The sequence below is a fragment of the Protomyctophum bolini genome (genome assembly GCF_963924005.1).
Source record: "Protomyctophum bolini genome assembly, chromosome: 3".
NCBI lineage: Eukaryota > Metazoa > Chordata > Actinopteri > Myctophiformes > Myctophidae > Protomyctophum > Protomyctophum bolini.
Genome location: NC_137864.1, coordinates 18,073,673 through 18,101,656, shown reverse-complemented (window position 1 = coordinate 18,101,656; position 27,984 = coordinate 18,073,673). Strand labels below are relative to the sequence as shown.

The window sequence follows — 27,984 nt, the reverse complement described above, 5'->3', positions numbered from 1 at the left end:
ACAATTTTATTTACCTGTTGAGCAGGAGGATGATGGTGAAGGGTAGGATGTAGGCCTGTACGGTCTGGGCCCACACCAGGCCATGGATGAAACGGTCGTAGGGTCCGTCCTGGGCGTACACGCAGCTGCTCCGGTTGTTGACGACCACGGAGACGTTGGCCCAGTAATGAGGGACGGCCAACAAGACGCTCAGCAGGAAGACCGCAGCGATGGTCCGCGCCGCACATCTGGCCGTGCACACCCTGCTCTTCATCCTCCAGTTGTGGATGGCCACGAAACGCTCTGCTGTTAAACACACACATGGGGTGCAACCATGGAGTTATACAGGTATAAACTAGAGAGCGCTGGGCCGTGGCTCAGCGGTCCAGGCACCTTGGCTGGTAATCCAGTGTGCTGTGGGTTCAAGTCCCGATCCCGATGGCCTTTACTGCATGTCACCCCCCACATCTCTCTCCACATTTCCTGTCAGCCTACTGTCTATCCCTCTATAAGAACGCTCTACTAACGCATTTTCTCGATTTGGACGACAACATTTGGTGTGCGTCAGGGGACCACGGACGTGAATGTTGTAGACTATAGAGACCCGACTCCGGATAAGCGTTTGCAGATGGATGGATAAAAAAAAATCCAGCTGATTTGTAAGTAATTTCAAAAGATTTTTTTTTTAACCGCTTCCCGATTAAATAGAATAACCTCTAAGAAGAAGACGGATGAGTATAGCAGTAGGCCTTATGGCGTAATACCTGTAAACGCCACCACCGGCCAGGTGGAGGTGTTGAGTATAGCAGTAGGCCTTATGGCGTAATACCTGTAAACGCCACCACCGGCCAGGTGGAGGCGTTGAGTATAGCAGCAGGCAGGCCTTACGGTATATACCTGTAAACGCCACCACCAGCCTGGTGGAGGTGTTTGAGTATAGCAGCAGGCCTTACGGTATATACCTGTAAACGCCACCACCAGCCTGGTGGAGGTGTTTGAGTATAGCAGCAGGCCTTACGGTATATACCTGTAAACGCCACCACCAGCCTGGTGGAGGTGTTTGAGTATAGCAGCAGGCCTTACGGTATATACCTGTAAACGCCACCACCAGCCAGGTGGAGGCGTTGGCGGCTCCGTAGTTGGCCACGTCCCGGAGGCTGCACCAGGGGGCGTGGCTCCAGAAGGGCTCCGCCTGGAGGAACTTGAGGGAGAACTCCAGCACGACGATGGAGACCAGCATGGTGGTATCGGCCACGGCCATGGCCATCAGGTACAACCTGCTGGACCTGGAGAGCGTGCAGGTCCTCCTCCAGATGACCAGGAAGGTCACCACGTTGGCTGGAGAAAAGGATTTGTTTAAAGGTCTATAGACCATTATTCACACGTCGGCCATGTTGGCATTGAAAAAGGAGGGTGGCAACGGCATAGACTTAGCTCGGATTCACATCAGGATGTTTCACTGCGATTAAAAGGAATCCTGCTGGGGGCCACTGGCCAAGTGGTCCAGGCTCATGCCACATATAGGCTCTTGCCTGACAGCGTGTCGTGTGTTCGAGTCAACCTTTGCTGCATGTCTCTCCCCTTCTCTCTCTCCCTCTTTCCTGTCTGTCTTCACTGTAACTATCAATAAAGTCACAAAAAGCCATAAACAAATCTTTAAAAAAATGAATCCTGCTGCAAATTGTCGGAAAGTGCGCTTCGTGTGAAGGCTCATTGGAATTCTGGTGCGGATCAAACAAACGCTTCGCTTCCTGGCACACCAGAGGGCGGATTTATTTATTTGGTTTATTTATGTATGTATGCTAGCCACTACTTTTCAAAACACACATACTTTACAAGCACAGCAAATAAAAAACAACAATGACACCCCAATCATACTGAGTCTACCGGACTACAGGTGTATTCACACACACACACACACACACACACACACACACACACACACACACACACGTAACACACACACACACACACACACACACACACACACACACACACACACACACCCCTACTCACAGGGGATCCCCACGGTAGCCAGGGTGGGGTAGAAGACCTTTTGCAGGGTGACCATCCAGTGGTTGCTGGGGCTCATCTCCTCAGCCAGCGTAGATGTGGTGGTCCTCCTCCTCCTCATGATTATCATCATAATTGAGGACCGCCCTGAAAACAAGTTTCTGCATCGCAAGGGGCTTTGTCCTCTAGTGAAATTTCTAATAAATAAGTCATCATTGTCTCTCAGCATCTAGGCAGAGTTAAGTTTCCTCCCTTTGATTTCCTCCTTTATCTTAATAATACGCCCACTGGAGCAAACCAAGTCTCCCACCGTGTTGACCAGTTGTATGTGGTGTATATCGGCTGTGTGTCAAAATAAACAAAAGAGATAGAACAATATTTGGAGTTCATAAAAAGTGAGATAAGGCAGTCGAGACCTACAGTAGAGGAAAAGTAGTTACAGCCCGAAAAATACAATGGACTGGACACGCTATAGACGGCAACAAGATCAAAGCAAAGACATCAAACAACAGCTATTTAAAATAAATGAACACAAACAGATAAGCTACCTAATCAACCTCATTAAGATTAGTTGATCACTCAGATTAGTAATTAGGCTTTGCACTTGCGTTATTAAAAGTGTGGTTTATAGCCGGTATAAACAAACACGGATATAGCAACACTTTAATGGTACAACATAGCTGTGAGTTCACTGCAATCATAATGTGAGCCAGCAGATCAACAGAAAAAACACTGTCTCTGTGTTTATTATACTGTATTATACTTTGAACGGGCATAACTCGTGCCTCGTATGGCCAAAATCCATGGACCTTGTTTGTTGTTTCGTCTGTCTGTCTGTCGGCCTATCTGTCTGTCTGTATGTTTGGGGTATGAACAGTTGCAATACCGCTGGGTGACCTAAAGTGGCACTGTTGAGTAGCCTAAAAGGGCCATTCACACTGAGCACTATATAAACTGCAGCCAGCCAGCGGTGTTGTTGAGCAGCCTGCAACACTCGGTTCACACGGGTGTGATTTTTATACATCATCATGTCGATCCTATTTATTTAAGATTGTCAATGTCCACATATATCATATACTGTAAAATAAGTAGATGCACAGGGTTTCTCTCTTCCTTTAATAATTTATTTATTATTTATTACTTTGTTTTGTCAACGGTTTGCTACATATGCATTTCATCAGAAGTGATCCTGCAGGATTGCCTGCAATGCAGGTCCTCTTGGGTAGTCTTGTGTTTCAGTTTCAGTACCTTAGTCAAGGGCACTTTGACAATGCTATGCCTGATGTATACTTGGCTGCACGCCACGCCACGCCACGCCACGCCACGCCACGCCACGCCACAGATATGTATTATTAATTAATTGATTCTTCCAAAACCACCAGTGTTTTTCAGTGAAACCCTTATTTTGAAGGTCCACCGGAACCCGAGATGTGAATCGTATGTAGGAAAACGCTGTGTGTTGTGACAGACGATCGTCTTTTCTTTCACCCGGGAAAATACTTTTGTGCCCGTGATCGTCGGTGCTTTGGTTATGGATCAGCAGGCAAATGTTTCACTCTGGTTCATTTCCTGTTGTGTCAGTTGCCTAGCAACTTAGAACCATTCATACGTTGGCGAAGATCACAATCTAACGTAAACATCAATGAAAACATGGTTCTGATGTCTGGAGGCGTCAATGTGTTAATGAGTAGTATACTGTTGGGTGGTATCTGGCCACCCCACAGTACTCAACTGAATTATGCATTGCTGTTAGAATCTACTAGAACTAGCAACCTTCTCAACAATAGCTACCCTCTTTACCTCCAATCCAACCTTCCACCTCCAGATGAAATATGCAAAGGTGTTGACATTTCAGCGTGGTATATTTTCACTTTTTAACCACGTAAACGCCTACTTTATTATTCACCAGGGTCTATACCTCTACACCAAATCTATATTTGCCGAAAAATGGGTCCCGAGTCCCAGCTAAAATGACCATCTTTGTTTGTGTCTGTGTCCCCCTCTCTGTCTCCCCTTGTAGGTGTACAGCAGTATGGAGCAGTTGTCTCAGCTGGAACAGAAAGCTCCGTCCTCTGTGAACCGAAGGGAACACAAAGGATCCAGCAGGGAGGACAAGATGACCAAGAGGGAGAGTCTGGGAAGCCTCGGCATGAGAGATAAGAGCTGGAGGACTGGCTCACCTGAAATGTGAGTGCTGTTATTATGTGTTGAAAGGGTATGGTGTCATTGGCGTGTGTGCGTGCGTGCGTTAAAGATAATTATGTGCAGCAGAGTGTTTAGAAGAGTTACCATAATGGTTTTCCTACAGAATCTCACCTCTAGAAATAAGCTGATGAGTGATATTTCTCACTGTGAGTCAAGCCAGTCACACACCATTATAGAATATGTATATGGTATCTCTGCTGTTGGGGTGAAACCAGCTAACCCCAAAATGTACATTTTTACAGGAAATGAAAAATAGAAAATAAATGGAGTTGGGTGGTTTCCCCCCGACAATGATGATGTGAGAGTATATTATTAGTCAAATCCAGTGAGTAAAGGCCGATTATGATTAGTAGGAGGAGAGGTACTGTATTAGCTTACATGATGATGTGTCTCTTTAGTATTCTCCTTTTGGGAAACACTGGAAACACTGGTTCTCATGGATAATGGATTATGGAAATTAGGATTTTACAGGAGCGTGCTTTAGTTTCAGGAAAATAATTTCATTAGTAACTGTAGGAGCTTTGAATGTAAAGTAGATAGAACAATGTTACTTAAACTGTACTATACATAATGCCATAATACACCATTCCATGGGTTAAGATTAATTGTTGTCATCCTTGTTACTCACTAAAAAAATCTAGTTTTTAAATAGCAGGGATATCATTTGGCAAGAAGCACAACATTTTTGTTACATTTGAATGCATCAACTAAATTATTTACAAAAATATTTTTTCCGTAGACCAAACAGGACACCCCAAGTCCTCTCTCAAAATATTATTATTCACATGCAAACAAGAAACAAGAGTAGCAAATGAAAGTAAATTTTATAAATAACAAAGAAACATATATTTAAAAAAAAAAATCTGAATGCATGGCCTGGGACCACCTGCAACCGGTTCTCATGATACTAAACTAAAGCAATGATGGTTTTCCCTTGTAGAAAGCGTCTGCAGACGTCTGTTCTCGGTGATTCCTCATAAATTAATAATATGGATTATTAATGAGAAATAAAATACTTTCTTATCCCCAAACCTAAATAAGCATGCCTACTGTAGGTATACTGTAGCTAGTGTTTGACAGGTTTGTATAGTGTGTCCGCTGCACATAAGGAATGCAGACAGTTCATTGCAGAGTGCAGATTGGGTCCTTCCTTGGTGACCACAAAGATGAACATATAATGATGTACCCTGTGTTTATGACTCAGGCCTCGCACCCACCCACCCACACTGCCTTCTATTCTTCGTCTGTCATACCAGCATAATAAAGCAGAAACAGATACAACAGCAACCGGAACTTGCAAAATGCGCTGCCCAGAGAAAGAGATTAAACAGACAAAGTACAGTACAAAACTGTTATTGTTCCTTTATTAAAACAAAAGTAAAGGGAAAAAGTAAATGCACATTTTCTTTACTCATTTACTGGTCGAGTTTTACGATTTTTGTAATAATTTTTTAAGGGTCACTTCACCCTTTTTGCAACCAGATCTTATTTTAATGATGTTTAGCACACGAGAAACACTTTCCTGGGGTTTTCATGTGTGAGACATACATTGGTCTCACTTCCTTCCTGGACTTGTACTGTACATGTACATGGCCATAACTCCTCTCTTCGGGTTTTATATTGCTTCCTTTTTTATGTTTTTGTTTAAGTTTTTTGGTTCAGTATTTCTTTGTGTTGGGTATTGTCGTGCATTTTGTGTTGCATTTTGCAAAATGCAAATAGCCACTATGCTATATTCCAGTTATCATGCCCACAATTGTTATTCATCACCAGTAACCTTTCATTACTATGATGACAGGTAATAGCAGTTCTTCTTTAGTGGATTAGAAAATATATAATACTGTGTTTTTAGATATCATCAGGATGATATAATTTGATAAATGACTTTTGTTTTGCGTATATGGCTGTGTCTACGTCGTCCCTCTCTTGTAGGAAGCGTCTGTCGTGCTCAGAGTCCCTCTACACGGAAGGGGACTCCAGCCCGCCCCTCGGGGCTCGACGCAGATTCTCCGCCCTGATGGACACACATCGGTTCGCCTCGCCCCCGGAGGGAGACCCGGACCCGCTGTCTCGGCAGACCCCGGTGAAGGCCCGCGGGACGTCCCTGGACGGGTTCAACGTCCCCTCGCCCAGCCTGCTGGAGCAGAGGATCAGTCTGAAAGAGGCCAACGGAGTCGGTGAGCGAAGGAGGAGAGGAAGATGGGGTCGGTGGGGTTGGCATGGGGTTGGGGTTGGTCGGGGGAGAGCCATCTAATAGAAGAGTTACAATATTGAGGGGGCAGAAACCGCACTCGAGCGCTGTTCATGCAGCCTGAACTGAGACAAGCTGGAGTTTGAAATACATTGCTTTCAACGAGGGCGGCGCAAATAAGAGCTATTGCATGTGTGCAACATGACAACTGTTTTAAAGTATTTCTTGTACAGTAACAACTAAAGTCTCTGTAAGTTTATGTTGTACTATTACTACAAAACAATCTAAAGAATAAAGGAAGTCGATGTAGGAGAGCCGCCATTGGATTGGCCCCATGAAGTGAAGGCAGTTTGCGTAACTCTGTCTATATCTAAGGCTCTGGGTCGGGGTTGGCAGGGAAGGGAGAAAGGGTGTTAGTGACATAGAGTGGTTAAGGAAACGATGGAGTCAGAAAAGAGAAAGTAAACGAGAGAGAGAGAGAGAAAAGGTGGTAATAAGAGAAGGAAGTGACAAAGAGTGGAAGAGAGAGAAAGCAGTGGACTGGAGGAGGTGAGAAAGCATGCCATTATTAATAGCTCATTAGACTGTTACCGCTGAGCTAGTAGGCAGGCCACAGGTAAGAGTAATTTGTAACGTCTCAGGTTATAATGATTCAATGTGTTTTATTTCTCCACAGACAAGCCACCTAGAGCAGGGGACACGGTGGGAGCTGCCATAGCCTGCACCACGTTGGCCCTGGGCCCTGTGGTAGGCGCCAGTCATGACGTTGTGGCACCTCCGCACGACACCATGATGGGATCACGGGCCACAAACGACCTGGTCCTCCGGAGGGCGCGCCACCAGCAGCTTTCGGGAGGGGAGGGGGAAAAGCGTAACTCCAGAGCCAAGGTCATCAAGTCGGCCTCCGCCACCGCCCTGTCGGTCAGCATACCAGCAGGTACTGTATGTGGCGCTATAGTACAACACGCCTTCATGCCCAGTTGCCCACATTATGTACCTAGACTGGAACTCACCTATGTTTTCTATGGCATAGGCAGCTCCCAGCAGGATCTGCCGGGAGAAACTACCCACTGCTGCATGACATGAGACTAACTAATTAGAGCGACAGAGAGAGAGAGGAGTGTGTGTGTGTGTGTGTGTGTGTGTGTGTGTGTGTGTGTGTGTGTGTGTGTGTGTGTGTGTGTGTGTGTGTGTGTGTGTGTGTGTGTGTGTGTGTGTGTGTGTGTGTGTGTGTGTGTGTGTGTGTGTGTGTGTGTGTGTGTGTGTGTGTGTGTGTGTGTGTGTGTGTGTGCGTCAATTTAACAATGGTGCAGACGATCAGAAATCAGCAGAGAGTGAGCGACGCTTGCGTTGCGCTACTCTATGCCGAATTGAAGTGGACTCGGCCCCAGACTTTTTTTTTTCTCCCTGGAAATAAAAACGTCTGGGTTTCCGAGGCTACCACATACCTGACAAAAATGTACCTAAATAGTGAGCGACACCCACAGCCACAATACTAGAAGGAGCGAGAACAACAATCTGGCACTTATAAAACAAACATGGGTAAATTATCCTTCTACAGCACTGCCACCCAAGTGTGGAATGCCCTGACCCCTTCCCTCAAAAAATGCATATCACTGGCTTCCTTTAAAAAAGAAAATAGACATGTGATTACCTGTACATGTAGTGGTGGTAAAGACAAAGATATTGTTTTATATTTTGTGATGACATTGAATTTTGCTGTTATTGTTCATGTCATGTTTGTGAATTGAATACATCGTAATAACTTTGGTGCTATCCTTTTGCTCCAAATGTTTGACTGTGTACTCTGTTGCTGTTTTCACATTTCCGTCTAATAAAGTATTAAATCAATCAATCAATCAATCAATCAGTGTGATTTCACTAATTTGTTGTGTCATGTCTTTCCTCTCTTTGTCCACGTCTTCTCTCCATCTCCCCTGTCTCTCCAGTGGAGCAACATGGTGGATACTCCCCGCTCGCGAGCCCCATGTCCCCCCGCTCCCTTTCCTCCAACCCCTCGTCCCGGGACTCGTCCCCCAGCCGGGACTTCTGCCCCTCCGTCAGCGTGCTGCGCTCCCCCATCACCATCCATCGCTCTGGGAAGAAGTACGGATTCACCCTCAGGGCCATCAGGGTCTACCTTGGAGACAGTGACATCTACAGTGTACATCACATTGTTTGGGTGAGAGGGCTTTAATAATAATAATAATAATAAACTTTATTTATATATCGCCTTTTTAGACGATGTCACAAAGTGCTTAACAACATGAAATCGAACATGGATGACTCAACTGGACCCGTATTTGTACATTAGTATCATCTGTAACACCTGTGAATGAAGTAGGGAAGGGGCCCCAAGTTCTTTCCAAAATGGCGTGTATGGTTAGAGCCCATTCCATTCCTGTGTTGACACACAGTTGAAAAAAATCTGATAACAAGCTTATTGAGTACCCGTTATCAATAAGCTTTGGGCTTATCAAGCCTGTTATCGAGCATAGTGGCCCAGACGTCATGTTTAAACAATAAAGACAAGAGGCGATCAGGAAATAAATGTAATCACCCTGCTGGCACAAACATGTCGGTCTAAAAGTGTATTGATTTCGTCTGTTATAAAAGTACTGTATTTGAAGGCCCTAGTAAAAGATATTGGTCCCGTCTTTCTACAAAATAACAGAAAATGCCTGATAGTGGGCTCAATCCCTATTTACTGTATGTGTGGTGTTGAATGACAGCATGTGGAGGACGGAGGCCCCGCCCAGGAGGCAGGGCTTTGTGCCGGTGACCTCATCACGCACGTCAACGGGGAGTCTGTCCACGGCCTGGTCCACACCGAAGTCGTAGAACTCATTCTCAAGGTAAGGAATAACATACACATAGTATGAGGCGACGGTAACAGAACAACTCACCCCTTTTCTAACCATACGTACATACAGTACACATTACTAGTACAGTACAGCTAGTAGTATCAGTGCATTATTGCCGTATGTTGTCGCAGTTATAAAATACAGACCGTCCACATGGACAGTGTTATTATTAGACCCCGTCCCGGTCTAATTATTATTATTATATAATGTATTTTGTGTTATTATTTGTGTCTTACAGAGTGGGAACAAGGTGACAGTGACCACCACGCCTTTTGAGAACACGTCCATCAAGGTGGGTCCGGCCCGCAAGGCCAGCTACAAGGGTAAGATGGCTCGGCGAAACAAGAGGACCGTAGCCAAGGACGGACAGGAGAGGTATGATGATGTGTCCCACATTTTTATTTGATGTCATTAGGCCCATTTATGACGGGAACCCGTTTTGGTGTCTTAAGCATTATGTTATACTTTAGCTGTTGAAAAACCGCAGATCTACGAACTTGTAGATCTGCTATTTTTGAAAAATCGTGAAAATGTGGCACAAACGTTTTGCTTCTGCGTGGGTCCCTGGAACAACACATTTTCAGATGGGGGTCGGCGGCCAATTACATATATTTTTGGGCGTCCTTGACATGTTTGAGACTGACAGGTCTCAAACATAGAACATAGACATAGAAACAACGACTGACATAGAAACATGAGGTTTTTCAGGATTTAGAAGGCATTTGTAGAATCGTCTAAATGGGTTAATGCAAATTATGTTATTTTTTATTTAACTGACAACATTGAAAGGTTTGAACAATCTCCTTTGTCTTCTTCCCATCGTCTCTCCCTTGGCAGTAAGAAGCGTAACTCCTTGTTCCGTAAAATCACAAAGCAGTCCAACTTGATCCACACCAGCCGCAGCCTGTCCTCCCTAAACCGCTCTCTCTCCTCCAGTGAGAGCCTGCCTGGCTCGCCCACACACAGCCTGTCAGCCCGATCCCCCACACAGGGCTACCGATCCACACCGGAGTCCTCATATCTAGGTAGGCACGGCTGGTGAAATTTTAAGGACCCCATAACTCAGAGAGTGTACTAATGGAACCAAATGGACTCGTATAAGGGTCCATTTGGTTCCATTTGAGTGTTGATAAATTGGCAAACAGTGCTGTAGGTACTTGTGCAGTAGCTGCTGATCATCTTTTTTGTGTTCTGTGCTCTCCTCCAGGTGCATCTTCCCAGAGCAGCTCCCCAGCCTCCAGCACCCCCAACTCCCCCGCTGCCTCCCAGCACATGAGGCCCAGCTCTCTCCATGGCCTTTCCCCTAAACTCCACCGCCAGTATCGCTCAGCCCGCTGCAAGTCTGCCGGCAACATCCCCCTGTCCCCGCTGGCACACACCCCCTCTCCCACCCAGGCCTCTCCTCCGCCGCTACCAGGCCATACAATAGGGAGCTGCAACACCACCCAGACCTTCCCTGCTAAGCTCCACTCCTCACCCCCGGTGGTCCATTCCAGGCCCAAGAGTGCCGAGCCCCCTCGCTCCCCTCTGCTCAAGCGGGTCCAGTCGGCGGAGAAACTGGGCTCACCACTGACCCAGTCCAGTTCCACGGGGGGACTGGGGGGACCACTGAGGAAGCACAGCCTGGAGATGCAACACGCCGACTACCGTAAAGACGCCTTCCTCTGCGAGATGGGGCTCCAGAGCCTGCTTGAGACTGAGGGGGAAAACCTGCCATCTAACCCCCCACCGCTGCACTTCTCCCTGGCCTCCCCATCCCACTCAGCCTCCCCAGAGACTGGTGTGCTCAAACCTGTGAGGAGGCTTGGCAGGCAGGAGTCGCCTCTAAGCAGGGAAGCGCTTCTGGCTGGAAGAGAAAGGGAGAAGGAGAGAGAGAGGGAGAAGGAAAGGGGGAGAGAGAGGGAGAAGGAAAGGGAGAGAGAGAGGGAGAAGGAAATGGAGAGAGAGAGGGAGAAAGACACAGAATATAAAGCAGCAGGCGCAGAGAAATCCCCAAGTCGAGGCGGAGCCGCAGAGATCCAGTCTTCCTTACCTGGGAAATCTCTTAGAAGTGACCCGTTGACTTCCCAGCTTGGTCAAACCTTCAGACTTCAGTCCCCAAGTAAGGACACCATGAGAACTACAACCCAGAGCACGGCCACCAAGTCAACGGGGAATGTTGGTGGCCTGAAAGGGCCTGACAACATCCCCCAAGTTCAAACAGTCTCCTCTCCTAAACATCAGGAACCCAAAACAGTCTGGAGTATGTTTTCTAATATGATAGATCCTCAGGACAACCTAGGGGGCAAAAATGAACCAAAGCAGGTAGGGGACAGTAAGAGTTGTACAAGTAAGACATGCCTGCCATATGGTGACGTAGGCAAAGGCACAACCCCTGTACTTGATAGAGGTACCGTACAGGGCCTGGCAATGAGCATAAACAAATCATTTAAACCATCGGTTATGGGGGAGAGTCTGAGGAAGAGTGGTATTGTGAGCAATGATACGAGAACTTCAGACCTCGGCTCCAAAAGCCCTAAGCTCCCGCCCAGGGTCCTTCCACCTGCTGTCCCTCCCCATGGACAGCCTCTCTCCCTCGGAAAGGTCAGGCAGGGCCTGGGGCCTGTTAACTGCTACCGAGGCACTCTGGACTGGGAGGACAAGTGTCGACTGGAAGTGGTGGAGGAGCACTCGCCTTCCCCGTCTCCATCGCCCACCGGAGTCACCCCATCGCTCTGCGGACCCTCCCTCTGTAAGTCCCGCCCCATCTCACCCGGCGACAAGACGAGCTTTGTCACCCAGCTAACGGCTGTGGCCAAGACTGTCCTTGGGCCAATGAAACTGGGATACCAGGACGGAGCAAAGAACAAAGAGCAGCAGGCCAAGACGATGGAGGAGAAGCAGGGTAGTTCGGCAGGAAGGGGAGAGTCTCCCTCCGGAGGCCGGGCGGTTGGCGGGCCTGCAGTCGTAACCCAAAGTCCTGTTAGCTCGATGCGAGAGAAGGCTGCCACAGGTAGTAGCCACCAGAAGATGTGACCCCATGTAGATATGGGATACAAAATTGGGAATAAAAATGCCTTTCAGGAGAACAATGCAGCATTATGTGAAGCACTTAAAAAAGAGCATGAACATTCCAAATGTATAAGAAATAAGGTACCGGTATTTATTGACTCCAAAATCAGGAGTAGGGGAAAAAATGAATATGTTCTGTAAAGGTGTGCTTATTGTTGTTTTCTAATGTAAAGTACTATTTAATAAGAAGGCACCCCATGTTATGTAAAAGTCTATATCAGATGGATGTATGTGTGTGGGTGTGTGGGGATGCGTGTCATGGTATGTATGTCATTTATGTATAATAGATACAAAACGGTCAACAAGTGCTTTACTGATCAAAACATGCTGAATACTGTGAATACCAAATCCAGTCACTCAATTTAGAATTTCAGACACTCATTTATGTTTCCTGTCAATCAGAGGAAGCCATTTAAACCTTTCACTTACAGCCAATGATTTAAATGCAGATGATCCACTGATTCTCAACGCAATCTAGCATTCACACAACACAAAAACGGACACAGTACAAAAGTGTGATGAGTTTGGCCAACGGGTGAGTAAAATCATTGTTTATTTTCCATCCAGCAGTTATCTTTCTGCGAGTTGCTTTGTCTAGCCAGCCGAGGCGTTCCGTTCGGCGAATGTCCAGCCATCGAGTAAAGTCTTACAGCCTTGTCTGTCATTCTTGGTGCATGATGACTTGGAGCGGCTGTAAGCCACCAAAATGGGTCTATTTCTGGTGGCTATTTGAAGGCCATGGCCTGTTCTGGGGTAAAGCTTGGCTGACTGAGGCTTGGGCTCAGCCCTTATCTCTGCAACGCAGGAGAGCCACCAGAGGCCTGCTCTCTCACTCTGCTTTTTCCTTCCGTGCAGCTTTTACACACAAACAGGCACACACCCACTCACCCGGCCCGTGTACAGTGTAATAGGAGGTAGTGATGTTGGTATGCAATGATTTTGATGATTTGGTGTGCGTCTGTCTGTGCGTGCGTGCGTGCGTGTGTGTATATGTGCTAGTATGTCTGTGTGCACCATACGTGTGCTTTTGGGATTAGCATACTTCGTCAAATCAGCATATGGAGTTACTGGAAATAAATGGACAGCATTCAGTGTCTAATAGCATTTACATATTTTGCCACATGGAAGAAAATCCTCTGCTACTCTTATTATCACTGGCACAGCAAATACTGCTAGGATAGATACTATCTAAAAACTCGAGTTGTATACATAACATAGATATTTGTCCTTGTCCTTTGAAGGCAGGCTTGTGTACAGGAACCCTGTGTATTGATCTGAACCTAAAGGGGAAAGCAGGCAGTCATGGATGTAGCATAGCTTGTTTATAAAAGGGCTGAGTGGATAAGATAGGGCGGTAGAGTCAGGTCTGTTTTAGTGCTGTTATTCTGTATCACAATAAACCTGCTAATCTGTAATCAAACTGTGTTGTTAGGCACTATACAGTGGATATAGATCATAATCATAATATATATTTTACGCTCTCATTTGTGAACATCAGTAAACCTTTAAATTGAAATTAAAGGAAAGACAGGCCTACAGTGAATTTCACATTCATCTCAGTTCACAGTTACACTATCCAATATGCATAATCTCTTATGCAAGGCATTTACAGTTGTTTGCAGGTATGGACTGCTTGTCCATTATTGTAACCAGCCTAGTTACTGCTACTGTATGAATTAGAGGGTCGTTTTACTTTTGTGTGAAGATCTGCAAGGAACTTAGTGCTCATGGAGTTTGTTATATAAGGCATGTTACACTGCCCTCTCCTGGTTCACAATTTCCTCAACATAATGCTTTGTGATCTCCAATAAGTTGGTTGGCTAGCTTCAGATAACCACAGATATATTACAGAAGGGACATAAGAAATAGGCTTAGTGAATATGCATTTTTTTCCTGATTATGCAGAATATTGCAGTAATGAATTAAATGTACTGTACACGTGACACATGAATCATTCCTTTTATGTTGCTGTCTCTCCATATAGGACTGTTAATTCTACATTTCTTTGAATAGGGCATACAGTTTTATAAAGATTTTCCTTAAATTCTAGTGACAAGAACACCTAGCTTATCGTAGCTGCTTGGTTTGTTGTTTTTATGTTGGTGTAAAAAAAAATCAGGTCAGCTCAAATCAGTCAATGAAAAACAATTGTACTTAATCTTGTACAAATCTTGCACCCACTTGCAGGCATTTTACTAATCAGAGGAATCTGTCCCAGACTTACACGTTTGTGCTTTTAGTCAGTTCTGGTTCTGACTAATGAAAAGAGTAGTGTGAGATGCACTTTATTTTAAATAGTATGTGTATGAAGTTACTTTGGAGAACTATATACAGTACGGTATTTATTCACGTACAAGCATAATTACATTCCACTTATCTGTTAACTGAAAGTGTATTTATTTGTATGATTGTATCATATGGGGCACTTTGTTTGTGATAGATGTCATTTAAAATGCAGACACCTGAAGTGCAGTATGTGTAATAAAATTCAGATATTTGATCCAAATGTTGCCAGTTTATTTGTGACTCCCAAAAACAAAGTTAATTTCTAAATTCTGAATATCAAATTAAATACAAAATGGTGCTCAGACAATTCAGAATAGACATTGCAACATATAATAGAGGAGATTCAAAACGAGAAGAAATATACATTGAACAGAACATATATTTTTGATATATCATTGAGGTACCGTATAACACAATTATAGCAGAGGGATTATTATTATGCAGTGTTACAATTATGTAAAGTTCCAAGTTCCAACAAATGAATGAAACGTGTAGTAGTGTAACATTTCAAGTACCATTTCATTTATAGGCTACGTCAGAAATTACATAACTGTCAGTCAGCGTAAAATGTTACACCTGACCCCATTGAATGCCATACATCCAATCAGATGTGCTACATCTGACGTTTAACCAATCGCGTGCTCCCGGGGGGTGGGACACAGGAAGTAAATGTTCTCTGCTTGCTTGGGCTGTCAAACGGAGAACCAGATCAGAAGAAGAACCCGTTGATCCGCGAAAGCAGCAGAATATTTATTTATTTACGAGTTATCATCATGTCTCTCCTCTCAATTTGAGAGCGACCAATACGACCTTTGTTGAAGAAAGCAAACCTTACACCGACTGTACACATCTACTGTTGGGAATGCCCGTGCACGGCCGTTAAGTCTGCGTTGACAGCTAAGCTACCAGGCTAATGTAAACTCTATGTTAGCTAACCTTATCGAGCTATGCAGACAGTGCTTTCACTGAAGATTGGATTACATTGAAGCATAAAGGATCGAAACCCGGAGATGACAGCGTGCCCTGCCAGGTATGCACTCTTAATAACGTGTACTGGTGAAAGTTGCCTATATATTGACATACAAATGATCAGTATTTGTTTTAGAGTGCATTGAAGTTGATGATGTGTGTTGGTTTTGCATTGTTACAGTACAGTAGCCATTTAATTAAAACCAGCACCAATTACAGTACATTTCAAGCACAAACTCGATACAAATACTGTTAACTGTGAGTGGACGACCCAATTGCCTGTGTTAAACAACGTTAAACTCACCAACATTGCAGCTCTAGGCCAAGCTTGAATTATCCTCTTTCAATCTGCCGAGCTTTTATTTCATAAAAATCCACCGTAGAGGTAGACATGATATGAGCTACTTTCTGTCATGAAATTCTGTGCAGATGATTCTTTTTCTAATTTAGGAAGCACTCTTTTTTTTAACGGGTCGCGCTGCTGCCTCCTGCATTATGTGCAAATTCGAAACTGGTGGTACGCAGGGCCGTTCAGTGACTCGACGAGTGGTTCGAAACTCCAGCACTTAAAAAAAGAATCACCTGCACAGAATTTCTTGGCAGAAAGTAGCTCAGAGTCATATAACATGTCTACGGTGAATTTTTATGAAACAAAAGCTCGGCAGATTGAAAGAGGATAATTCAAGCTTGGCCTATAGGCGAGCTGCAATGTTGGTGAGTTTAACGTCGTTTAATACAAGCAGATCGCAAACGCAATTTGGATGAGTGGGGTCAATGGAGAGGGTAACAAGACTACTCGTGCCCAACCTTTACTTTATTATGGAATGGATCCCCAGTAGCACTTGCCTAAGCATGGCCAGACAATTCAGTAATAGTCAGACCACACAGAATAGGAAAGAGGAGGTCCTAAATGAAGTGAAGAAATAACATTGAACTAAATACAGAACATATAATATTGTTAAGAGGCACATATAGTATCATGTTATACCTCAATGATGTATGTGCCACATACATCATTGAGGTATAACACAATTATACCAGATTATTATGATGTGTAAAAAACGTATGGACATTCTTAGTGTTTCATTGTAATGCACCACCGAAGGATAATTCAGTCGCAGAGCGTGCCAAAATAGGCTATTGTTATTACAGAGACCCAAGTTGACACTGACAGAAGTAGATTAAATAGATTACATTTCAGATCACAAGTCCAGCAGTGAGCAGTTTGATAAAAAAAACGAGGACATATTATAATGCCGTATCACAGCACATGCTTATATTTCTACGTTAATAGGAATTTAATTTGCTGCTTTTAATTTTTTAATTATGTATGATCGCCTCGCCTGTGTATAGTTGCCTGCCTCATATTCTGTGATAGAGGTTCACAGGCTGCTTAGCCCACTGTTGTCACATGACAAATTTGACTTTAATTGAACTGACTTCCCATTGGAGATGAAATTATACTGTTCTAGACAGTGTTCCTTGTTCCAGCTAGTGCTACACAACTCTTTTGTGCAAGTGAGAGAAAAGTCACATGTCACATGATCCTTTGTGGCGATATGTTTCTGTTTCATGTATTGTGTAACTCATTCCTCTTTGTAAATTCACAGAGTAATGAAATCGCTGTACACTTCACTGTTTTCAAACGTTTGGAATGCAAGTGTGCGGAATCTGCAAATGCATACCATGTGATGTGACTGTTTCATGGAATATGCACATCTAAAGTGCTGTCAGATTATAGTCTCCCCCCCCCCCCCCCCCACCTCTATGAAATATCCTTGGACACTCCCACACTAGTTATTCTGTCACTTATAAGTCAGTAAACAGCAAACGGTTTGAGGATAAACAGAAATAGAATAGAGCTTTTGCACAATATTGAATCGGCGTAACCGTGGGCAAGAAGAAGCAGATTTTATTTTCGAATTTGTTATTTTATATTATCTTATATCTAACGGATTTTCACAATCAAGTAAATCTATTAGTCTGATTAATCCCTATTCTACACTTCGTCTAACAGCGTCACAGAGAAATAGCAAGCTCACAGCAAATTGCGGTGAGACACATCGATTGACTATTTTCATAACACAAAAGAAAACATCATGTACAATACTACAACATAGCAACAGCCATGTGGTCCACGTCCTTGCACAGATACCTGATGACCTATTTTACTACTATAGAGTATAGACACACGCACCTGTTTGGTGATTTTGCATCAAACACAGTCAGAGCTCGCTGTGGGTTGCTCTTCTGTGCTTACATAATCGTCTAATCACAATTCTTTGAGGAAATCGCAATTATTTGAGATAATCGCAATTATTCTTGCATAATCGTCAATCGTTTCCATGTTAAAAAATGTCCATATATTTTCAAACATTTTCCAGAAATAGCAGTGGCGTGTTGTAAGCTTGTAGATCCGCCATTGTAAATATTTAATGTGTCAGTGATTTCTTTGTATATTTAAGTTATTTGTCATATCCGCCCTGTGCAATTTGTGATTCTGAAGCCTAAAAGGTAAACGGAAACACAAATTGTAATGCTCCAATGTTCAACACAATTAAATCCTTTATCACAATTAATTGAGTGACAATTAATCGTCAACTTAAATTTGTAATGGTGACAGCCCTACCTGTCTGTGACCTGACAAACAAATATGTTACCCTCGCTCCCCCTTCAACTCAGCTGTTCAGTGCAATGAGGACTGCATCTCGGCTCTAAGAGCAAGGAGCCATGAATTCCATCTCTCCCAGTGCGGCTCAGTACGTTGGGGGAGTGGTGATGCAGGATGAGCTGCTGGAGACCCGGAGGCACCAGACCCCGGAGCGGCAGGGCAGACTGTTTGGCCTCGGTCAAGGCCAGAGTCCAGACACCAACAACAGAGATGCAGCCGGGGAGCCGGACGAAGTGGACAAGCTGAAAGCCAAGCTGATGTCGGCGTGGAACAATGTCAAATATGGTTAGTTGTTTGTGTGTTGCTCTGTAGGGAACAGTGTATTTGTGCATGATGTGTCCATTCATGTATTTTATACAAATATTTTGCCTTTTGTAAAAGACCTTTTCAAAACGCAACAATTACATTAAATTGTAAGTGTTCTCAATAAATGAGAAATTACATCTGAGCCGCATATTCCACTTTGGTTTCCCTGCTTGCCATCTTTTGGAATTTTTCTCTCCAACTTCTCTTTTCCCTGCTTCTTCTCTCTCTCTCTCTCTCTTCCTCAGGCTGGTCAGTCAAGCTTAAGACCTCCTTCAATAAGACTTCTCCAGTCACAATCTTGGGACACACCTATCTGCTCAACAGTGAAGGTAAGATGGACACAGGTGCTGATAGATATGGAGCTGTTGACATCATGTTTTAAAAGGGAAACTCGCTCTTTACATTTCTGTTTTTCTTCTCTTAATTCATTCCTCTATCTCTCTCTCTCTCTCTCTCTCTCTCTCTCTCTCTCTCTCAGATGAGGTGGAACGTTTCCGTCTGGCATTTGTCTCCAGGTTGTGGATGACTTACAGGAGAGAGTTTCCTCAGCTGGAGGGTTCCAGCTTGACCACGGACTGTGGCTGGGGCTGCATGCTACGCAGCGGGCAGATGCTGCTGGCACAGGGCCTGCTGGTCCATTTCATGCCCACAGGTTTGTCTCTCTCTACCATACACTCATAAATAAATAAATCTGATAGGGCAAATACTAAAAACAATAGTGATACACGAGTGGAATGTCATTATTATTAGTAATGGTTTTGGTGCTTGGCACACAGCACACAGCACACCATCCGTCCAGTCGCCCACATCACTTAATGCAAACAAGTCATTAAAGTGAAAACATTCCCATGAATACCGGTAATAGTCTCGAGACTGATCTGATGAGACTGACAAGCTGACCTCAATGTACCTTTTCTTGTCGGACTCGTTCTTTCATTCTCTAGTCCCTCGGTTTGTCCCTTGTTCTTCTGCTGGCGCAAGCCTGTCCGCTCAGTGTCTATTGTTTCTCTGGATAGTTGGCCCGTGTCTCTTTCTTTTTTTTATATATATATATTTTTTTGGCTTTTGCCTTTATTGATCGGGTACAGTAATCTTTGGACAGGAAAGGGGGAGAGAGATGGGGGGGAAGACATGCGGCAAAGGCAGATAGGCTCGCGACTCGAACCCCCACCAGGTGCCTGGACCGCTTGTCTTCCTCAGCTACTCTAGATTCTGTTTGACCAATGTCTTTATCATTCTGTCTGGCCCAGTTTATTTCTTTCAGCAGCTGTTTTTTTCTTTTCTTTTTTTTTCTTCCTTGCGTCACTTCTCTACTTTTTTTCTTCTTTCTCTCTTCCTGTCTATATTTTTTCTTGTCTACTTTATGTCTGTCTGTTACTTACCGCTTTTTAGAAATGCGGCCATGTTTCAAAATCTCAAGCTTTTTTTTTAAATGTTCTCTAGATTGGGCTTGGCCAGACGCACAGCAACTGGCCGATGTGGACTTTGAGGTGTTTCGACCACGCTCCCCAGCCCGTGCCGGGGGGGTTCCTATACCCTCCTTTGGCTCCCCTCGAGGTCCCAGAAACCCCCAGAAGTCCCTGGCAGGCGAGCAAGCACCCAACTCTACCCAAAAGAAGAGACCAGAGTCTGTGAGGGACAGGCAGGCAGAGCCCATCCATCGGAGGCTGGTGACCTGGTTTGGGGACCAGCCCTCCGCACCCTTTGGGGTTCACCAGCTGGTGGAGCTTGGCAAGAGTTCAGGAAAGAAAGCAGGAGACTGGTACGGCCCATCTGTAGTAGCACATATACTACGGTAAGCACTGATGCTTTACTAGATTCTGGAAATGGTTTACTAATTATTTACACTTGATGGTAACCATTAAAGGGAGTTAAAATAGATGAAACGCACACCTATATTGATGACGTGCTGGAGTCTGATTTACCTCCCTCTCTATGTCTCTTCAGCGTCAATTCGATTCTATATTCCTTATGGTTTATCTAGAGGTTATAATCTGTAGTTCCTGTGCCCAGTGTAATGGCACTTACTAATGTCATAATTTCAAACATGCTCATTCTGGTAAAATCATATCCTTATTACATAATATTTTTAAATCTGAACAATGGAACAATATATGAACAAAGGGTATTGAAAAGGTTTCTGTGCCAAGAGGAGAGGAAACATATGATTAAAGAATGTAGAATACACAATGTTTACTGTCCTGGTCCTCTTGTGTTTGTAGGAAAGCAGTGGCCAGAGCCTCGACCGATGTCCCCAATCTGGCTGTTTATGTGGCTCAGGATTGTACTGGTGAGTTTGACATGTTGAGTTTGACAACACACTGATCTTGATTATGCTCCCATTGTTTAATGTGTGTGTTAGTGAATTTGCTAGCATAGCATTGTATGTGAGCATATCAAACGTAATAATGAGTGTGTATAATTACGTGTAACGTAATGTAGACGATCATGACTTCTGATGCGCAGTCAGTGGTGAGTTAGCAGCCTCTGAATTTGTGCCGCAGTATAAGTATGTGTTCTGCGTGCGTCTCACATGATAAGTTACTCAGTAAGTCTCTGATGTACTGTATGTCTTTGCCATGAAGCAAGCAGCCCTTGGGGCATCCTTATTGTGTGTGTGTGTGTGTGTGTGTGTGTGTGTGTGTTCCAGTGTACAAAGAGGATGTGGTACGCCTTTGTGACCTTTCTCTGAACCAGAATGTCCCTGAGTTGCCCGGTCAGTCTTGGAAGTCGGTCATTATCCTGGTACCTGTGCGACTGGGCGGAGAAACACTCAACCCCTCCTACATTGAATGTGTCAAGGTCGGCATGCCCTTTCACATACAGTACATAAACACTCATTAATTTATTTTGACACTTCATCTATGTTTTTGTCTTTTACCCACTGCACAAAAGAAAAATAAAGTTTGTTAAAGTTAGAAGTTGAAGTGAAGACACTTAAAATTGCTATGGATCCACTGTATAACAAACACTCAAAATCACTTTTTCTTAGATTTTTAACAAAGAATAATTGCGTCCCTGTGTGTGATGGGGAGCAATGATATCTCTGCTGTCGGGAGGAAACCACCTAACTCCAACATTAACGTTAATCTTTCACGAAAAGAAAAATATCACATTTTCAGGAAATTAACTTTATTGTATAGTGTGTGTAATCTTGCACACCACTAGGCATTAGGCAGCATCATATTTATTGTGAGCACATATTTAATATATCAAACTGTCATCTTTATTCTGTTAATAATTGCGGCGCAATTGGCCCTTCAGACTTTGGGATAAGTGACCCGGGGCCGCCAGGCTAGCCAATTACAACACATCAGTCCCTCAGTTAGACTGATGTACTGTACTGGAACTAGCTAATTGCAGATATGCCAGTTTGCCGGTACAGGCCAACATCAAACTGTAATACATTCATGAATGTGACACTATATCCCAAAACCCAAATTATTACAAGTCTAAATTTGTCCACACACATTCTTTTGCTCCTTTCACAGAGTTTAAAGTGCTAATAACACTCTGCAAAGCTTGCACCAAGATGGATACAATTCTAATGCGGTCTTGAGATGTGATCAGGACATGGCCGGGAGGAAGACACTAGATATGATGTACAACTGGTGATCATATCTTGCATGGCCGCAGATAGTCATTTAACTGCATACATCGCTATTATTATTAGAACATGCCCCCTGGGCTGGCACTGGCAGAGAATTGCATTCTACTGAGCGCACATTTCTAGTTACATTTATTCATCTGGTGATGGGTAATCTAAGATTGGATTACACTTTACTTGTAATCTAGTATTCTTCTCAGTTCCACCTCTGAATGATAATCTCTATATATTCCACTCCAGAACATCCTCAATTTGGAATGCTGTATTGGAATCATTGGAGGCAAACCCAAACATTCACTGTATTTCATTGGCTTTCAAGGTAAGTTGATTTATTCTTTCTTTATTCTTTATTTTTTATTATTATTTAAAAAGAAAGATGTTATCAGCACATAAGAGTCTTTATAGTAGATACACTTATTTTGAGTGGCTGTCGAAGTGTCCTTGAGCAAGACTCTGAACCCCTAATTGCTCCTGATGTGGTGGTTGGTGCCTTGCATGGTTTCCGCTGCCATCGGTGTATGAATGTGCATGTGTCGTGTGAATGGGGGATCTATGTAAAGTGCCTTGCCGAGCCATGACATGAGGCCCATAGGGCAGGAGCCTATCTCCTGTTTCTGTAGCGTGAGGCAGCTTTATGTACAATTACACCCTCTGGACATGACGCTAGTATGTCGCAGGGACTTACCATCAATCCAACCCTTGATGCTGAGTGTCAAGCAGGGAGGCACTGGGTCCCATTTTTAGAGTCTTTGGTATGACCCAGCCGGGGATTGAACCCCGACCTCCCAGTCCCAGGGCGGACACTTTAACCACAAGGCCACTGAGCTGGTCAAAGGCGCTATATAAATGCACCATTTACCATTTTCCCTATCGCCGCCTAAACTTGACACCTGGGCTCAACCAATGCCTTTTTGTTTGTCCTCACCATTCCATTCCTACAACCTCCAATGAAGCTTTCCACTCCTTGTCCAGAGTTGTAGTGGTTTCTAATCATTGGGTGCTAATTGTACCTTTCTGTTTGTTACTGTAGATGAGCAGCTACTCTATCTGGACCCTCACTACTGTCAGCCTGTGGTTGATGCTTCGCAAGTCAACTTTCCACTGGAGGTTAGTGTCTCTCTGTCTGTCTGTCTCTCTCTCTATCGTTGAGTTGATCTCTTCTTCTCTCTCCGGTGCTGTCGCTTCTCTCTGTAATATTGAAGTGGCATCCTTATTTTGGGCATCAGCTATTTTGCTGGCCTAAGTGGTTAAAGATCCTCTCTCTCTGTCTCTCTCTCTCTCCCCCCTAGTCATTCCACTGTAGCTCACCCAGGAAGATGACCTTCTGTCGTATGGATCCAAGCTGCACCATTGGCTTCTATGCCAAGAGTCAAAAGGACTTTGAGTCTCTCTGCTCTGCTGTCAGTGTGGTGAGTGTTTAGTCTCCTAGTGCCTCATAGAACATATTCACCCCTTGGGCTTAATCCACATTGTATTTGCATACCACTTTTGCATTTAATAAAATAACTCCTCTTTCCTGCTTCAATCATATCAAGATTAGTTTAACAATCATAATTTTCACACATTTTGTTCCCACACATCCTCTATACACATTTAGTATAGAGGATGAAATGAAAGAAGATAAAAATATATACATTTTCATGATAATCTATTAAGTAATGACAGTAATCTTTATTTGTATAGCACCATTCGTAACAATGTTACTACTGTATGTCCTAGAATCTAGTGAGATATTCTGGCGAATGTAAGCCAGTCCATGTATGAATACAGCTGTGCTTTGAGATTATGACTCGCCCATTGGTGAGAACAGCTAAATGCATTTTCAGTATCTGTAACGGTCTGTGTGGCATAGAGACTGACACTCGTCTCATTCCACTCCCACAGAAAAATAATAATAAATCCCATCCCGTCTCAATAAATTAGTCATTAGAAAAGGCAATATTTTGTGTTCTTTTTAGATCACTGTGTTTCCTGCAGTTTAAATTCAAAATATATGGTACCAGGGACAGTTCATCTGAGGTAATATAATGAGGCTAATTGATGTCATTCCCTTTCTCGCTCCTGCCAATCAGCCTAATTAATTGGACACTGGGAAGGCTGCTGCACCAGACCTCCCTGTGCAGCCGACACCAAGGCGCGCCTCCCTCACAATAAATACTGTTTAATCACTTACCGGATATTCTGTAGTTTGGGTTTGTACGCTCTAACCCACTTACCTCTGCTCATGTCTTTTAGGAATGCTTGTTTTGGTCCTCTTACTAGAGTATGCAGCCAATAGGCCTCACGTTGCGTTCAGAGTATGGGTTTTATGCCGTTCAGACTATGGGTTTTATGGGTATGTCTCCCATTGGCTTAGGGTCTTAGCCAATCATGAAAAAGTGTCTACTAAGGCTGTCTTTACGGTCACTAATAGAGAAGTAGCAAATGTAGTCTAGACGCTTTTCAAGCACTTGGCAAAAAGAAAGTCCATACCCTGCCAGTGTGCAGACTTATTTCACTATTGATCTGCTGTCCAGCACCTCCTGCACTTTCGATTGGGATATGCATGCACTATCCCCTTTTTTTTAATCAAAACTAGTGCTCCCTTATGGGGAGGGATGACTGTATCAAATGGCCCTGATGACGAACGAGTACTGAGGATTGTGAGGCAGTCTGAGCCTGTTTCAGTTGAATGTGCAGGTTTGAATCCTGACAGGCAGGCTGGGATCCAAAAGGTAATTCTGTGCAAGATGGTTAGAAACAACCTTTTTCTCAAAAGGGAAAGGAGCGATACCGCTCTGTAGTTCTTGACATCGGTCCGTTTCTTGAGGTGGCAGAGGAACTCTGGATGACTTCACGGATGAGTTGTATGGTAGATCAGTAGCAATGGTGTGGAAGATCTGATTACTCGGTCGGAGCTAATATTATATGTTAATATTATAGAGTGCCAAAGTCCTGACATCACTTGCTCATCCCCTGGTTCTGCCTGGTTCATAGAAGTAATTTCTCTATGGAGAATAACATGGGGTCATCTTAAAATCGTTTCATATATGCATTGTGGTCCAAAAATAAACAAACTGTCTGTGTTATTGTCAGGGAGGTGTCTCTGTATTGTTTACGACCGTCAGTCACTCATATGATAGTCTGTTTCTTGCGAAAATGTAACTAATTCAGTAGCAATAACAATAGCGTTTTCTCTGTCCGTTGATTCTTCATATCCATATGAGTGTAACGGCCGGGATGACATGTTTATTTTTCAAACACAGTTCTTATATGAGGCGATCTAAAATCCTCCTATGGGCATTACAATGCAAATAAAAAGTACATGAACCTGTGGATTTGTGCCCTTTACCGATATTGACGTCAGACTTCTATGTCTATTAGAATAGACAACAGGCTAAGATAATATCTGATAGATAATATAACCACACATCTCTGTATAATGCAGTATTCTTTTCAAAAACAAAAATGTTTGGTTTAACCACTTAAAAAATGCATGTCCATCCTTTTCCCTAATAATTTCTCAGTTTTCTACATCTGCTCAGTATCTGCTTTTGTTTTTGTCCCCCAGGCTCTGTCATCGTCCACAGAGAGGTATCCCATCTTTACGTTTGTGGAGGGTCAGGGTCAGGACTATGGACTAGAGGCTCAAAGCAGCAATCACACTAGCCCTGCGACTCACATTCTGCCCCCACTAGGCATACTGAGCAGGAGTAACAACATGGGGAGTACTGATGAATTTGTATTCCTGTGAGAGACAATAATGCACTGAACCATGCTAACCATGCTATGGAAGCCATTCCACCATTGACCCCTAGGGGGAAGAAGAGGGAGCTGCTCTTTTTGGTTTGTTACTTTGTTTCAAAGGAAGGAGTAGACTCACTCTTGTTGGTGCAACTTCAAGGTGGATTGTTGCTTTTACACTATATCACTCACCCTGGCCCATGGCAAAAGAAACGTATGTCTATTGTCACCCTTTAATGCATATATCATTTTTTATTATACATCAATTAAGTGGGTATTAATGCAACGCTATTTTGCAAATGAACAAAATCACAACCTAAACATGAAATATGTCTTCAAATCTTTGAAGTACTCAAGGAGTGCTTGATTTACCATCCAGACATGTTTACCGTAGCTTATTGTGCATATTGTAAGACGAGATATATCAAGCACTCATTTGTTTTGTTTTTCTTTTTAGTATTCCAAATGTACAGTGTGCAGCTACTGTTGACCCTGGCTTGAACTGGAGACACTGAGGTGGATGTTTGGTGTGCATGGTATTTAAGGAACAGACTAGTTGGTGATATATTGTAAATATTGGACTCCTGTTCTCTGTAAAGATTAGTATCACTGTTGCAATGTCTGCTGTACTTTCCTGATGGAATTTTATTCTTCACCATCGTGTGTGTGTGTGTGTGTGTGTACGTACACGCACACACACACGTCATCGGGGGCATTTAATTAATGTGTTTAATAAGTGTACTGTTGGATTTGATCATACTTCCGTCCAGGTTTCGAGTTCTTCAACATCTTAAACGGCTGTCTTGTTAGTATAATAATTATGTTCTTAAAATAAGGCTATAGTAATATAGCCTTTTGACACTTCTAATCAATTATGTCTACTATGAGTTGCTAGGTCTTTAATCTATCGTACCTTTACTACCTTCACACCATTATTACAGCACTTGCATTGACTTGCCATCGGGTATAAATATAAGATCAGAAATATTTTGTAACAAAGTTCATATTGTAACAGGAGTTACAGTAGCTACCAGTTGGGTGAGTAGATAACCCGTGTACAGTACCAGAAGATATGGTAGTAGGAATGTACGAATATCTTGCTCTGATGTCTCCTTGAATGAAGTTTTGTTGGAAGGATTTTGTTTGTCTTCATTGTAGTGGTTCTCACACTTTTTCCATGGCAAAGACCCCCAAATGAATGTGTTTGGCTGTGGATCCCCATGGCATCTGAAAAGATTGTGCAAGGGAATGGATTACACGATTTGGGTACAATATTTAAAAAAACGTTTTCTTTTTTCAAGATTTGAAAATAGCCAAAACCATTGCAATATGCAAATACGTAGGTTTAAAGCGTTTAAACGGATTTTGATGATGGAACCCCCTCGGGGACCCCACTTTGAGAACCACTGTTGTATTGTCAAATTTGTCATTGGGTTTTGTTTTCTTTAAAGGCTACCATTGTTGCACTCATCAGTCTATCACAGTGGAAGATACTGATTAAAATGCACACTGAAATCCTGATGTCGTGTATCTCGAAACTTATAGTGACTGTCTGTCACTGCATTAAACAGAAATGCAGGTCAAACTACAATACTGAAAGCAATATTATGTAATTTCATTTGTGTGTAATGATTTGATATTGAGATAAATTATTGCACCAATCTTGAAATGTAGTACTAGTACCCTGCCGTCTTAAAGGCCTAGGCTACACAGAACAGGGAGGCTTAATGCGAGATGACTAGACATTCGGTCATAGAAGGTAGGATATTTGATATACAGTACAAGCCATAGATACAAACTCATCAAGTTTTCCTGAATTATCATCTAGCATCCGGTTGGTGAACTTCAAAACAAAAGTGCACCGAATAACGTATTTAATAAATATCACTGAATAACGTTTGAGTAAAAATAAACTCTTATTTTGAAGTCGGTCCACAAGAAGTGAAACGCATACCTCGGCATGACTCGACGAGCGTGCTGAAACGATGTAACTTGACGGATCGCTGTGGTGGTGGAGCGGTGAAGAGACTAGAGAGAACTAAGGGGGGCGCTCGAGACACGTCTGTGAGCAAATCAACGCTTCAAGGGAAGGCACACATTACAAAGCGGTGAGTAACTA

General features: G+C 43.4%; 2 protein-coding genes across 2 annotated transcripts in view; both read left to right on the top strand.

Annotated features, from left to right (window-relative positions):
• LOC308312331 (microtubule-associated serine/threonine-protein kinase 1-like) overlaps window positions 1–14,765 on the top strand; it is a gene marked incomplete at its 5' end in the record, with an annotated part of 47,366 nt that extends 32,601 nt beyond the window's left edge. The window contains 8 exons of the mRNA XM_080758933.1: window positions 4,013–4,179; window positions 6,130–6,374; window positions 7,065–7,325; window positions 8,338–8,570; window positions 9,121–9,243; window positions 9,491–9,627; window positions 10,090–10,277; window positions 10,460–14,765. Of these exons, the coding sequence (XP_080615059.1) occupies window positions 4,013–4,179; window positions 6,130–6,374; window positions 7,065–7,325; window positions 8,338–8,570; window positions 9,121–9,243; window positions 9,491–9,627; window positions 10,090–10,277; window positions 10,460–12,267 (3,162 nt within the window). The 3' untranslated portion in view covers window positions 12,268–14,765. The remainder of the gene's footprint in view (window positions 1–4,012; window positions 4,180–6,129; window positions 6,375–7,064; window positions 7,326–8,337; window positions 8,571–9,120; window positions 9,244–9,490; window positions 9,628–10,089; window positions 10,278–10,459) is intronic.
• A 516-nt stretch (window positions 14,766–15,281) lies between these two features.
• atg4da (autophagy related 4D, cysteine peptidase a) lies at window positions 15,282–27,384 on the top strand. Its single transcript, XM_080758150.1, has 11 exons — window positions 15,282–15,619; window positions 18,241–18,514; window positions 18,781–18,864; window positions 19,014–19,187; window positions 19,979–20,330; window positions 20,758–20,825; window positions 21,186–21,337; window positions 22,383–22,461; window positions 23,173–23,249; window positions 23,432–23,551; window positions 25,693–27,384. Exons 2-11 carry the CDS (start codon window positions 18,289–18,291, stop codon window positions 25,873–25,875), a joined length of 1,515 nt encoding a protein of 504 aa, XP_080614276.1. The 5' UTR covers window positions 15,282–15,619; window positions 18,241–18,288; the 3' UTR covers window positions 25,876–27,384.
• The last annotated feature ends 600 nt before the right edge of the window (window positions 27,385–27,984 follow it).